This window comes from Pediculus humanus, genomic scaffold (genome assembly GCF_000006295.1).
Source record: "Pediculus humanus corporis 1103172108277 genomic scaffold, whole genome shotgun sequence".
NCBI classification, from domain to species: Eukaryota; Metazoa; Arthropoda; class Insecta; order Psocodea; family Pediculidae; genus Pediculus; species Pediculus humanus.
Window position 1 is genome coordinate 183942 of NW_002987846.1, and position 15096 is coordinate 199037.

Below are 15096 nucleotides of genomic sequence, written 5' to 3' on the forward strand. Positions count from 1 at the left end.
ATTCAGACGCTCAGAAAAGTAAAAAAAAAAAAAAATTTCTTTTTTCAATAGCAAAAATTCCATTTTATTTATTTTTTCTTTTTTCGTCTGCTTCGTAAATCCGGATCCGGTTTTCATTTACCCAACGGAAATAATCTTCAGTATTTGCTATCGATTCCTTTTTGTTGATGATCATGATAATAATAATAATTAATAATTATTAATTTTTTTTTTCCTTTTTATCTCATTCACGGAAATCTCAGAAACGACTGAGCGAACGGAGTCTGGTGGCGGTGGTGGTGGCAGCGGCGGCGGCGATCGATCCGAAAATTGAATCCGTTCGATTTTCATTCGATAAATTTTCTTTGCTTTTATTTTTGTTTTTTGCTTTTATTTTGTTCCGTTATTGCGGTTGTCCTTATTATTAGTAGCAATTATAATTTTCATTTTTTTATTTTATTTTGTTTTTTTTTGTTTTGCTGCCCTTCCGGGGATCCCAGTCAGAATTGAGTCGTTCTCGTGTCGTTCGACGTTCGCCCCATTATGTACCCGTTCACTGTCGCCGGCGCTCCCGCGCTTCCGTTACTCACTTTGCTACCTCTCGAACTCTCGCTCGACGACGCGCTTGCCGCTACCGTCGCGGGTTTCTTATTCGATTTGTACCATATTTCCGGTCTTGCCACGGACGACAAAAGACCTCTTTGAGGTGATATCAAAGCGGGTTCGACTTCCAAATCGGCTTCTTCGTTATCTTCGTCCAATTCGTTATCCGATCCTCCGATCGAAAAATCTTCTATGTCTTTAGCTAATTGTAATGGAATCTCTGTCGTCGTCGTCGCTGTCGTCGCCCCCGTCGTTTGAAATTGATTCATTTTCGAACTTTCCGCTGCTTCTAAATGCGCTCTGAACATTCCAGAAACAAAAAAAAATTAATCGATATAAAACAAAAGAAAAAGAGAGAGAGAGAGAGAGAGAAAAAATGATAAACCACCTCAATTCTTGTCCTTCTCGACTGTGATAGTAAGACTTTTCACAAAACTCTGGAGAAGCATCCGGTAGTAATTTGGTGACGAAGCTCATGAAGTGAGGTCGAGATGACGGTTTGTGTTGCCAACATAATTTCATTAAATCGTATAATTTGTTCGGACAATTTTCCGGACGTTCCATGACTCCTCCTTCTATGACGTAACGAAGGACTTGATCGTTTGACAAACCCTAAGAAGAAAGAACCGGTCGTGAATGCTCGTGAGATCATCTTCTCATCATAGGCCACTAAATCAAAGGCTTTTCAAAGTTTACAAAACAAGAACAAAAAAAATTTCACCTGGTAAGGTTGTGATGCCAAAGTGACCATTTCCCACAGAACGATACCGTAACTCCAAACGTCGGAATGAGTGGTGAAAACTCCGTCTTTCAAACTTTCCGGTGCCATCCACCGAACGGGTAGCAAACCTTTCGTACCTGATAAAAGGAAATTTTTTTTTTTTAATAAGTTGCGTTCCCGTCTTTGAGATATTTCTTTGTGACGCAAGTGCCTTCGGTTACCTTTTTTGTAATAATCAGTTTCGTAAATGTCTCTCGTCATTCCGAAATCTCCAATTTTAACGGTCAAATCCTCTGCGACCATGCAATTCCTCGCGGCCAAATCACGATGAACAAATTTTTTAGCTGCTAGATACGCCATACCGTCTGCTATTTCCATTGCCATTCGAATGATTCTCTGAAAATACGCACGCATATACAATGTCACGTCGGTGAGAACGTTCGCGAACTTTTATTCGATACGAAAAAAAAAAAAAAAAGGAAAATTTACCCTCAGTGTCGGAGGCTGTTTTTTCTTGTCTTCGCAAAATTCCGGCCTGTGCGATCTCAGGTAAGTTTTCAAGTCACCGTTGACCATGAGTTCCATGACAACCAAAGTTGGCTGACCTTCCGAAACGACTCCCAACAATTGCACGACGTGATGAGTGTTGAAAGCTCTAGAGGGTGAGAGAGAGAGAGAGAGAGAGAAAAAATTAACGTAATTTCTCCTAATCAATCAATCAATCAAATAATAATAATATTAACTCACTTCATTACGGAAGCTTCATTTAAAAATTCCATTCTGTCGCGATCCGTTGAAACTTCGTTGACCGTTTTAACGGCGCATCTCACTTCCGGTTCTCCCTGCACGATATCTCTCGCTATACCTTCGTATACCATACCGAAAGATCCTTGACCTAATTCTCTTATCAGTTCGATATTTTCCCTGGGTACTTCCCATTCATCGGGAACGTAAACTAAAAATTTTTGAAAAAAAAAAAAAAAAAAATTAGAAAAATGTCAAACGAGACGTTCGGGTTCGAGAGGGGGAAGAAAGAGGGGAGGGGAGAGGAAGGGAAAAAATTTTTTTTTCATTTCACTCACTCGTCGCCGCGCTGACGTATTCGGGATTAACGTTCGCGAACAGTTTGGGGACTCCGCTCGTTTTCCTCTTCCAAAACATGTACAAAATGAATATGAAAGCGATTCCACATATGGCTCCTAAACCGATGCCCAATATGTCGATCGTGCTAGGATGAGGCGGTTGACGAATGTAAAACGTCAGAGGTGACGAATAAGGTCCGTCACCCGCAAGGGAAGATGCCAAAACTCGCACGCTGTAATTTCCCGGAGGCAAATGTTTCAAAACGTATTCCTTTTTCTGTTCCAGAAATTTCTCTCGAACTATGCATTCGACGACGGATTTGTACTTTAAAAAAAATATAAAAAAAATTCAATTATTATTATTATTATTATTAATAACAACGTGCAACACTTGGGGGGGAGGGTTCACGGAAAAGTCAAGAATAAAAACCTTATCGTTATCAACCCGACGGTATTCGATCTGATAAGAAAGTATGAGACCGTTCGGATTCGGTGGTTCTTCCCATCTTAAATTTGTTTCCTCGACGGTTCCGTTCGACGTTAGCGGTATGAGAGTGATGACTGGAATTTTATCTGCGGTTTCTATATATAAAAACAAAAAAGCAGAAGACAAAAAATTTTTTTTTTGTTCTTTTCTCACGCCGATTAACGCGTTCATTTAAATTTATCGTTATTATTATTATTATTATTTAAATAAATAATGATGATTTTATTACCGTTTCTCTTCGTTCGCACGTAAAAAGTTTCTTTCGGACTGCACGGAGAGTGAACGCCATTTTCTCCTTCCACGACGGCTCTGCATGCCTGTACCTGTATCTTATAATTTGTGAAATAATTTAAATTTCTCACGACGAGTTTGTTCGTTCTCACTTCGAACGTGAAACTGACTTTTTCTAAAAATAAAAAAAAAAAAATTAATATCGACATTATTATCGTCATTTGGAAGGGGGAGGGGGGGGTCGTCCCCTTTACCTTTTTTTGTATTTCCAAATGATTTCCCTCCTACTCCTTCGTTAAAAAAATGATTTTTTTGTAATATTTGCGGATGACTTCCTTCGGCGTAATTCATTTCACGTTTCGTTCTTTTGTTGTCCGTTCTGAAAAAAGAAAGAAAATAATGATAATGATGATAACAACTCACAAATTGATTTCCCGAACGGGGAAATTTTCTCTTTTTTTTGTTGCTATCATTACCTTCGAACGATAAAAGAATTTTGCAAAGCGTTTTCAAAATATATTTCCGAATCGCGAACGGCTTCGGAAACTTTCAAATCGACTTTTCTTGGTGCTTCGCAAGCGCAAGAATCCGATGAAGTTTTCACGGCAGGCGGTGGCGACGTCGGGATTTCTAATTTTTTCGTCGCGATCACGAGAGCTTTAGGAAAAAATCGAAAAAAAATTGCAATTCCAGATGATCTAACCCATCAATCAAAAGCAAATCTCCGCGTTTGTCAGTAGGTAATACTCACGCTCTGAACAAAAATCCCTGCTTTTAGGATGGTCTTCCATCGCTTCGGCTTCGACGAAATAATGAGTAAAATTTCCGTTCATTTCCGCCGGAGGCTCCCAACTAATAACGACTTCCGAAGTCGAATTGGAAAATGCAAACAAGGATCGTGGACTCGTAGGTGCTGTGGAAGAGAAAACAAAAAAAAATTTTTTTCAATTCTTTTGAGAATTCAACCGGAGAAAAGAGAGTGAGATAGAGGGATGCAGAGAGAGAGAGAGAGAGAGAGAAAACTCACTTCCAGGATTTGTAATAAAATATTGAATTCCGCTTCGCGCTCCGCTTCTTTCCGAGCTTATCGCATAGGTTTTTATAAAATAAGCGTATTGAGTAAAAGGTTTTAATCCGATTAAATCGTAGGAAATTTCATTTTGATGATTATCCTGTTTGGGCGCTGGAACATCTTTATCCATCCAACTGAAAAATAAATATAATGTAAAAGTAGGAAACACGATGATGATGACGATGATGATGGCCGACCCAGCAACTTACCCGTCTCCACCGCACGCATTTCTCCCATAGTACAAAGTAACATTTTTGTTCGGAGCTTTTTTAAAATATAAAACGTAACCCAAAAGAGTTCTTTGATCGTAATGTTGAAATTTTTCAAATCTTATAACGACTTTATTGGCTTCGTTAACGGCCACGTATGGATGAAGCGTCGTAAAATTACCTGCACAAATATTTTTTTTTTTTTTATTCATTAATTGCTGAACGAAAAGAGAACAACCGACAACAACCGACAACTGACAACTCACATGCTTCTTTGTCTCCGTTCGTTCCGCGGGGGACTTCGTCTTCCGTGAAACCTTTTATTTTAACAATTTCGACAAATTTTTCAATTTTGTAAAAGCATAATTTCGGATTGAAATGTATGGCCAATCTTCCGTTTAATATTCTCAAATCTTTTTCTCTCGCATCCCAATCCCAGAGTTCTTCGAGTCTTTCGTTGTCGAGTAAAACAAAAGCCGACCTGGGGGGGGGAAGGAAAAAAAAAGTATTAAAAGTAAAAGAAAGTAGAAAAAACTTTTGCTCTCATTTTTTTTTTTTTATTTATTTATACACACTTGTTGTTGTGAAGTTCTTCTCCTCTTATAACTTTTAAATTTTTAAGAAAATCCAAAGAGAGGAGGGGAAGGGATCTCGCGACTTTCAAATACCCGGATATTTCTTCGACGGATCTTAATGATTCCTGTAGTTCCGTCACTATGTTTCCTACCAAAACAAAACAAAAAAAATTTATTTATTTTCAAATCAAACGACATTTTGATGAAAACGTGCAAAGTAGTACAAACCGGCAAATCTCAAGTGGATTTCCAGGGATCCCTTTATGTGTGTGCAACCCGCAAATTTTTGAGCGGATGAAATGCTGTTTATGCTTCCTCCTGGACATTCTTTTTTACAAGGACCGTCGCAGGGTCGACACTGAAATCTCAATCCGTATTCCGTTTCTTTTTCGTATTCGGAAAAATTAGCCGGACATTCGAGAGTGCACATATCCAAAATGGGTCTGAACGGAAAGGGTGATGCGATGTCTCTTTTTTCAACGTCCAACGGTTTCGTCATGTTAAAACATTCCGATTCCGTGACGCATCTTCGATCCAAATACTAAACGGAGAGAGAGAGAAAGAGAGAGATAAAAAAAAGAAAAACTTATACGAAAACCTCCCATTGGATCCCATCGTAACCTACCTTGTACATATTTTCCGGACATTCTTGCGTGCAATCGTTTTTGAAAACGACATTTTTGCAAACGTAGCAATCCTTTGACAATTTTCCACTGCAACCCCCCAAACAAGATTCGTGACAACATTCTCCGTTTTCATCTTTGACGCAATCACGAAAATCTATTTAAAAAAAAAAAAAAAAATTAAAAATTAAAACCGGAAATGGATAAAACGTCCATCTATCCATCGAGACAAAGTAATTATAATGTAAAAACTTAAAGATGATAATTATTATCATGCGATTTGTCCATTTTCTCGAATAATCCAAAGCAGACACGCAAATCGTTAAGATTTTTTTATAATTAAAAACAGCCACAACAACAACAACAAAGGAAACGATAATGATAATAATAATAATAATATTTATAAAAAATATAAACGAATTAAATTTTTCAGAATAATCATTTCCTTCGTTTTCCATCTTTAAACCAAAATTTTTTTCAATTTTTTTTTTTTTTACACGTCGCAGTCAATCAGGAGGTTGTTTCGTTGGTAATCGAATCGAAAATCGATTAATCGATCGATCGATCGAATCGAACAAATCTCTACATTAAATATATTTTTCAAACTTTTCATTTTTTGCATTAAAACATAAAAAAAAAATAAAGAAAAAATTATTTATTTATTTATTTTTCTCGTTTTTTCAAAACGTTTCGGAAAAGCGGAAAACAAAACAATAAGAAAAGTTAGGAAATCGAACAAATCAAAAAAAAAAAAAAAAACAAAAAATGGCGAAAGTTTGAAATGGGGGGTGAGGGTGGGAAAGGAGAAATAAATAAGAAAATTTTTTCTCGAATCAATCATTCAAAAATCAATCACAATTGCAAAGCTTGTTCTTCTTTTTCAAAAAATATAAAAATTTAAAAAAAAAAAAAAAAAAAATAACAGCTCGAACGGCTTTCGAAAAAGCGAAAAGAGAGAGAGAGAGAGAGAGAGAGAGAGAGAGGGATGAAAAAAAATAAAAGCAATCAATTTAAAAAAAAAAAAAAAACCTCCCCATCAATGAATCGGTCACGTTTTTTTCTTTTTTCTTTGTTTTTTTTTTTTTTTTTTGAAAATTTTTCCTTCTTCAAATTTCATATTTTTTTTATAATTTTAAATACATCATCGACGCACAGGGGAGAAAGAGAGAGAAAGAGAGAGAGAGAGGTAACCATATTTGTTCAACAACTTGAATATAAAACGCGGAAAATTTTTTTCCCATAGCAAAACAACATCAAAAACAACAAACAACAAGAAAAGTTTTCAATCGAAAACATATTCGACATTTCCAAAACTTACCATTTTCCCTCCCCCATTTCCCCCCTCATTTAAAGAAAATTTTCAAACAAATTAAATTTTCGGATAATTTTACAATTTCGAGAAACAAGAGAGAAAGAAAGAGAAAAATACTCCGAACTCACTCCGTAAAATAACCCTGGAAAAAAAATCTCCTCCTTCTCCCCACCTTCCCCCCCGTTAATTGATAAGAAAACAATGGATTCCCATTCTTTTCAATCTCATCATTTTCTTCTTCATGTTGTTGACTTTTTTGATTTTCTTCTTCGGATTTTTCCAACCACACACAAAAAAATTCGTTTCAAAGTCTCGAAATCACGTTTCGTAATTGAATCTTTTACCCCCCCCCCCCAAAAAAAAAAAAAAAAGAAAATGAAAAAAAAAAATTACCAACTCAAATAAAATGAAAATGGAATCGGAAAAAGAAAATAAAAGAAAAAAAAAAAGTAAGAGTAACGGCATTCATAATAATAATAATAATAATAATAATAATAATAATAATAATAATAAAAGCGTTAATCCGATCGTTTACTCGTTTTCTCTCTCTCTCTCTCTCTAAAATTTCGAGCAATTTTTCTCTCTCTTTATCTCTCTCTCCCACTCTACGTAGTATTTCCGGTTTGACGTTTTTCTTTCCGTTTCATAAATCGTTTCTTAAGTGATTTGACCTTGAATAATAATAATAATAATGAATGACCTTGATATTGACGACCGTTAAAAATCAAAAAATTCTTGAATCTCTGGTTCTGAGGTTTTTGATTGTTGTTTTCGATTGTTGTTTGTTCATTTGAATTGTTGTAGTCGAAAAACGTCGTACCGGTCCGGTTAAACGAAACTCGTATTTAAATAAAAAAAAACCGTTTTCTTCTCTCGACTGAGAGAGAGAGAGAGAGAGAGAGAGAGAAAAATTTGTAAATCCGCTGCGAGCGCGTGAGAAAGAAAAAGAGAGAGAGAGATTAAAAAATTTCAACGATTTTTTCTTTCTTTCTCCACAATAATTCGACCATAGTTCTCATTTGACGAAACCGGATAATGATGATGATGATGATGACGACAATGATGATGACGATGAGCGGTATTTCCTTGTTCTTCGTACCACCGTCGCCGCCGCCACCGCCACCGCCGTGAATATATTTTTTCGAGGGCATTCTTTCAATCGCGAGCAAAATAATCGCCTCCTTGACTTTCTCTCCGTTTGTCTGACCTCTCTAAGGTTATTATTATTATTATTTACAACGACGAGTTTTCAAGCTAGCAGAAGAATTTCTTTCTTTCCCCCTACCTCGCCGCCCCCTACAACAACCGTCATATTCCGTACGCGTGACCGCGTGAAGAATGTGATCGATGAAAATTTAACGTTCAATTTTCTTTTCTCTCCTTTTTTCTTTTTCTTCCTTCCACTTCGTCGATTCCCGGCAACGGCAAATGTTTGACTACAACGTCTTTGATTAAAAATCACATTCGTGCGGAAAATAATAATAATAATAATAATAATAATAATAATAAATTGACGACAACACTCGCAATAAATTTCAATTATTTTTCTTTTCAAATAATTCAATGGGATGTCGATGACGACGACGATGACTTCTTATTGATTAATAAAAAAAAAAAAAAAAATTATTCATTCTTCTTTACCGAAGATGAAAAAAAAAATTGCTTAATAATAATAATAATAATAATTTAGATGATGACGATGATGATAAATGACGTTCGATAAGTTTTAATATTAAAAAATTTTTTCTCAACAAAACATTAAAAGCATTCCAAAGCACACGCGGTCGGTCAGACGGACGGGTGGACGGATTGGCGTTCGTATTATTATTATTATTTTTTTTTTCCTTTTAATTTCGATTATTATCGATTAATCGAACCGGACTAGCTCTTGTCTTACAATGAAACCATTTATACTCCCGTCAGTTTTATTGACGTTCGAAATATCAAACAAAAACAACAACAACAATGACAGCGACAACGACAACATCGACAATAATCATCTTTCCCTTTTCAAATGAGCCTTCGTACCTTTTTTTTTTTTTTTTTAAACTCCTCCCGTTTTTTCCTCATTGTTTGTTCGTCTCTCCGTTTGTCTACTTCCACGTCTCCGTTTTATTCCACGAGCGGGAGAGAAAAAATAAAAAAATAAATAAATAAATTTCGACGATGGTTTTTTTCCTTCTTTTTTTCCTTCTTCTTCGTTTTAAATCCCATTTTTCACGTGTTTTGTTTGTTTGTTTGTTTTGTCTGTTTTATTTTTGTACAATTAATTTTTTTTTCTTCTTCTTACTCCCGTTTTTTTTATCCGTGTGCGAACGAACGTTTCGACGTTTTTGTATTGAAAAATCAAATAACAAAAATAATGTTCGGTCGTTGAACGTTCGCCTCAAGGTTACAAAAGTTTATAAGCCGACGATTTATCATCATTATCATCATCATCATAAAATTTGTTTTTTTTTTCTTCGTCTCAGAGATGCAAAACGTAAAAATAACCGCGACGGCGGAAAATCGTTCGAAATAATTTATTGTTAACATTAAAAAAAAACGGATTTTTTCAAAAATTTTTCATCGTCAATGTGCCTCCCCTCCCCCAGCCCAATATGTAAACATATTACTACTTATTATTATTATTAAATTACATTTTTTCATTTAAAATTATTAACGCATAATCACCGAGATAATCGAAATAATTCGTTTTAAAAAAAAAAGATTTTATCTTGTCGAGATTTGAACTCGGTACCTTCCGTTTCGAAGTCATTGCTCGATCGTACTACGCTACGATATTTTCGAGAAAAATTATAATTAAAAAAAATTAAAAAAAACCGACGAGAAAAATTTCTTTTACGCAGATAAAGAAGAAGAAGAGTCCAAAGTTTCGTCGCGACAAAAATCAAAAGAAAATTTTCTTTTTTTTTTTTTTTCATTACTCTTTCCTTCTTGTTCACTTTTTGGCGACGAAATTACTCATCATTAAAAAAAAAAAAAAATTGTCGCAAAAATACAAAGAAAAACATTTCGGCAAAGGAAAAAGTCATTATTAGCCATCCATTAACCATCCGGGTTCAATAACGTAAAACGTCACACGCGCGCATACAAACTCATATTTAAAATGATTTATATCATCTTATACGTGGTGAGACCAAAGAAAATCGAACTTTAAACAATGTAGAAAGAGACAGAGAGTGAGAGAAAGAAAGAAAGAGAGAGAGAGAGAGAGAGAGACTATGAGAAAAGCAAAAAGTAAAAAATCCAGTTATTTATTGCAACAGCGGGAGACACGTACGTAGTCGTTCAACAGTTCATCACATTAGAAAAAAAAAAAAAAAAATTTATGTACAACCATAAATAATAATAATAATAATAATAATAATAATAATAATAATAATAATAATAATAATAATAATAATAATAATAATAAATTTTCACTGGAAAATCTTTTCGAAATATCAAAAAAAAAAAAAAAATTCGATTCCGAAAAATTCTCTTTTTGTATAAAAATTTTGCTTGGCATATGCAAAAAAAAAAATAAAAATTTTCCAAGAATTTTATTTTTATTTTTATTTGCTTAATTTTTCTCATTTCTCCTCGTTTCCCCCCTCTCTCTCCCCCACTTTTTCCCCAACCTTTCCACATTTGAATACTTTGAAAAAATTTCTGATGAAAAAAAAAAAAAAAATTAAATAACAAATGGGATAGGAGAACGACGACGACGAAAAAAAAATTGAATCTCGCGAAAAAAAGCAAAAAAAAAAAAAAAAAAAAAGAAAAGAGAAAGAGAGAGAGAGAGAGAGAGAGAGAGAGAGAGAGAAAGAAAGAGAAAAATTTATTTTATAAAACAATTAACAAAGAAATGACTGTAATGAGCTGACGAGTAAAATTTTAAAACAAAAAAAAACCAAAATGAAGCAAAAAAAAAACAAAAAACAAAAAAATTTCACTGACAATAACAAACAAACAACAAACAACAAACACAATCATTACATTACTCTTTCCCCCATCCTCCCTACCTACCTGTCTGTCACCCTTCACCCTATTTCTCCCCATTAATTTTTTTTTGTGGAAAACTAACTCATCAGTTCAGAGATCGACAACCTTATTTTAAACATCGCCTCTCTCTCTCTCTCTCTCTCTTCGCGTGGAGAGGAAGAGGCGTACCCAACGATAATAATAATTTTTTGCGAAAACGAGTTTTCGGGAAAATTTTAGATCGTAAGAAAAGATGGAGAGTGTGCGAAAAAGAGTGAGAGGTAAAGCGAGAGAGAGAAAGAAAGAGAGAAAGAGAGAGAGGGAGAAGGAAATTCCAATTATTTTCATCGAATTTTTCCAATTGTGTTATTTATTATTATTATCATTATTTTTTTTTTCTTCTCCTAACCTGAGGACTTTTCCAAACGAGTTCGAAATCATTCTACTTTATTCATCATTATCATCATTTATAATTATATACGTGATAAATGATTAAAAAAAAAAATACCTCGACTTGACGATCGAATTTTTTTTATACGTAAAAATAACTATTAAAAAAAAAAAAAGATAACGATAATGATAACGATGGCAACGACAAGAGAGAGAGAGAGAGAGAACGAAAACCCCGAAAAAACCTGAAATTATCAAACGCGTTTAAAATGCCGGCATTTAAATAATTCCCCCCCCCCCCATTTTTTTCCCATTTTCGCGTATTAAATCATCCAAATTATAAAATTTTTATAAATTTCCCCTCTACCCCTCCCCCCTCCAAATGTAAAAAAAAAAATAAGAGCTTACCTTTTTGACAGTGTTCCTTGTTCCAGCAAAGGGGTTCTCCGGATGACGAAAGAGGACACTTTTCGTTATTTACAGAAATTGGACATTTTAAACATTCTTCAATTGGACGATTATCCTGAAATGACAAATCAATCAATCGATCGATCAATCAATCAATCATCAATCGATTTTATGATAACTCAAAAAATTTTCTTTTTTTTATTTACCCCAATGAAATGTTCTTTGGCACCTTGAGGTGCTATCCAATCCCAATCTATGGTATCCACGAAGCAAAGATTTGAATTTTCATCGAATCGAACGCTTCCACGTAGTATGTGAGTCAATGAATACAATCCTATTTCCTGTATGTGTATATAACAAATCAATTAATTACTAAAAAATCGATAAAAAATCAATCGATACGACAAATTTATTATTATTATTATTATTATTTTTTTTAATTTCATAATCACACGTTGACGTAATTAAAAAATTAAAAAAAAAAACGCCATAGGTAAAAATAAATTTTAAAAAATTTTCACACTTTTTATCTCTTTTCATCTCTCTCTCTCTCTCTCTCTCATCTTGCATCTGTTCCTTCCCATCCAATCTTTCTCTTTCCCTCTCTCTCTCTCTCTCTCCCTTTTTCTACTTTTTCTTTCTTTTTCCATCCACCCACAATTATTCGAAATCAATTTAAAAAATCCCACACGAAACGAAAGGCTAAAAAAATTTTTTTTGAAATTTTTTTTTTTTATTTAAACTTTTTGCCCTCCCCTATGATTTTACCTACTGCTCCTACTCCTACTCCTCCTTCCCCATCACTACTCCCACTGCTATCACCCCTCCCCCTTCCTCCGAATAAAAATCCGAAAAAAAAATCGAAATTCCACGTTTTATTTTTTTAATTTTCCTTGCGCAATATACACACTCGAAAATTTATTATTACGATTTTGCAATTTTAATTTGATACTTCAAAAAAGTAACTCGAGAGAGAGAAAGAGAGAGACAGTCAAATATTACGGGGGGAAAGAGAAATAAAAAAGAGAAAATTGAAAAAATGGAAAAAAAAAAAATATCTCAAAAAAAATACGTTCGACGAACGAACGAACGAGTCAAAAATTTTTAAAAATACGAATCGGAAAATAGAAAAAAAAAAAAAATTGAGAGAGTGAGAGAGAGAAAGAAAGAAAACTCGGGCAACCATTTTTTTACCCCCTCCCCCTCCAACCCGGAATTTTTTTTTTTTTTTTTTTTTTTTTACTCGTGGGAAACGATTTTGACAAGAGAGAAAAAAAAAGACAAAAAAAATTTTTTTTAACGAATTAAAAAAAATAAAAATAAAAAATTTTTTGAGAAATCGACCGAAATTCTCTCAAATTGATGATGTTCCCGCCCCCTCCACTTCCCTCTCCTCCCCACCCCAATTTTTTTGAGGTTAAATAATAATAATAATAATAATAATAATAATAATAATAATAAATTACGTCACGACGATGTCATCTTTTCAATCATTTTCCAAGTTGAACGTTTTTAATATTCGAAAGTATTTGATTGAAAGCTTTACGCACTCACACTCACGCACTTACACATTCACAAATTACAATAAAAGAAAGGGGGGGGGGAAAATTTCCATACTTTTTCCTTTCACGGATTTGACTCGTCGTAAAGAAAGCGACAGAGAGAGATGATAATAATAATAACTTTTTGAATGAAAGCTTTAAGTGGCCCTTCAACGAAAAAAAAAAAAAAAAAAAAATCTTTCGTCATTTTAACTTTAACTTAAACTCTTTTTAATTTTTCTTCTTCTTCTTCCTCTTGTTTTCTTTCTTTCTTTCTTTCTCTCTCTCTCTCCCCCCCCCTTTTTTTTTTGCTAAAGAAAATCTTATAATAAAAAGTTGAAAAGTGTGAACAGTGATAAAATCCAAAAAAAAAAAAAATTTTCTCACTTTTATATTCATCTTATTTTTTATTGAAATTTAATAAAATAATAATAATAAAAATAATAATAATAATAATAATAATAATAATAATAATAATAAAAGAAAAGAAGCAAAGGAATAGAAAACAAATTCAACCGTCGCTGTCTCTCTGTCTCTCTCTCTCGCAATTATCGATCGATTTATTATTCATAACGCACACGCATCGATTAATTAAAACAAAAAAAAAAAAAAAATCGATTAATCGAAACGAATAACGATTTGAATACAAATTTCGATATGCGATTTTTTTTTTCCCTCCCTCCCCCTTCTTAAATCGTCGAAGGAAACAAACAAAAAAACAAACGATAGTTTTTAATGCTAAGGGGAAACGACGAAACAACCGCCCAAAAGGCGAATTTATAAGATAAACGAATGATAAAAGGTGGAAAAGGAGGAGGAGGAGAAAACAACAACAACAGCAACAGTCATATTTTCTTCAAGTTGAAAAGTAAAAGGAGAGATGACAAAAGATAAAAAAAAATCCCGCGTGACCTACACGTGGTGACACCGAAATTCACGATGCGATCATTACATTATCATCATCTCCTTCCTTATCTATTACAAAAAAATTTATTATTATTATTATTATTTTTTACTTACGTACGTACGTAACGAAAACACACACGGAAAAAATGCGTAAGTAAATTTTATGCGTACGTTCACACATACACGCATATATGTCTAATGAGAATTTGAAATTTTGTCTATTTTTGTTTATTTGTTTTACCTATTTCTCTCTCTCTCCCCCTCTCTCTCTCACTCTCATTTAAAAAACCGTTCGGTATATATATTACCTGTAAAGCCTTTGATTCGTAAATGACTAGAGCGTAATTGTGGAAAAGCGTTTTTCCTCTTATGACGGAAAGATTTGGAAAAAGTGTTCCGAACGAACGGAGACCTTGAACTCTCCAGAATATGACGTAACCGGTCACTTCTCGCAGTTCGGGGAATGTGATGTTGTTTATAAGTTCGTTACAACTTTTACAGGCTCTGTTCGTCATTAAAACAATTTGAAGGTTTCCCTCGATTACTTGACATCCCCTGAGAACTTCAAAATTTGATATATTGTTCCTGATGTCGATGGTTCCGCAAACTGAAAAGCACAAAAAATTATTACTTTTATTTTTATTTTTTTCACCTTTGAAACGTTTTGTGAATCGGCACGGGAGGGAGGGGAGGGGAGAGGTAATAATAATAATAATAATTACGGTCGATCAAAGTTTAATCAACCGAAATGGAATATTATTTCGACTTTTCATAAAGATTTGTTGGATTTTTCGTTTTTTAACGGATAAATTTAAAAAAATTTTCGACAAACTCGTATAAAAATAATAATAATAATAATAATAATAATAATAATAATAATAATAATAATAATAATATTAATTTAATTACAATAACAAAACGGATGCATATTTACAAGAGAGGAAAGAGAGAGGAAAAAAAAAAACCATTTGACAAACTCGACGTTAGAAAA

At 33.7% G+C, this 15096-nt stretch overlaps 1 protein-coding gene across 1 annotated transcript; it reads right to left on the reverse strand.

Moving 5' to 3' along the window:
• Positions 1-780: 780 nt before the first annotated feature.
• On the reverse strand, positions 781-14620 carry Phum_PHUM506080 (Insulin receptor precursor, putative; the record flags this gene model as incomplete). Its single annotated transcript, XM_002430916.1, has 20 exons — positions 781-1194; positions 1304-1440; positions 1525-1699; positions 1793-1958; positions 2051-2258; positions 2386-2710; positions 2816-2967; positions 3141-3278; positions 3358-3521; positions 3580-3760; positions 3855-4016; positions 4131-4309; positions 4385-4523; positions 4609-4865; positions 4960-5107; positions 5188-5500; positions 5585-5739; positions 11659-11773; positions 11865-11999; positions 14414-14620. 20 exons carry the CDS (start codon positions 14618-14620, stop codon positions 781-783), a joined length of 3870 nt encoding a protein of 1289 aa, XP_002430961.1.
• Positions 14621-15096: the final 476 nt, after the last annotated feature.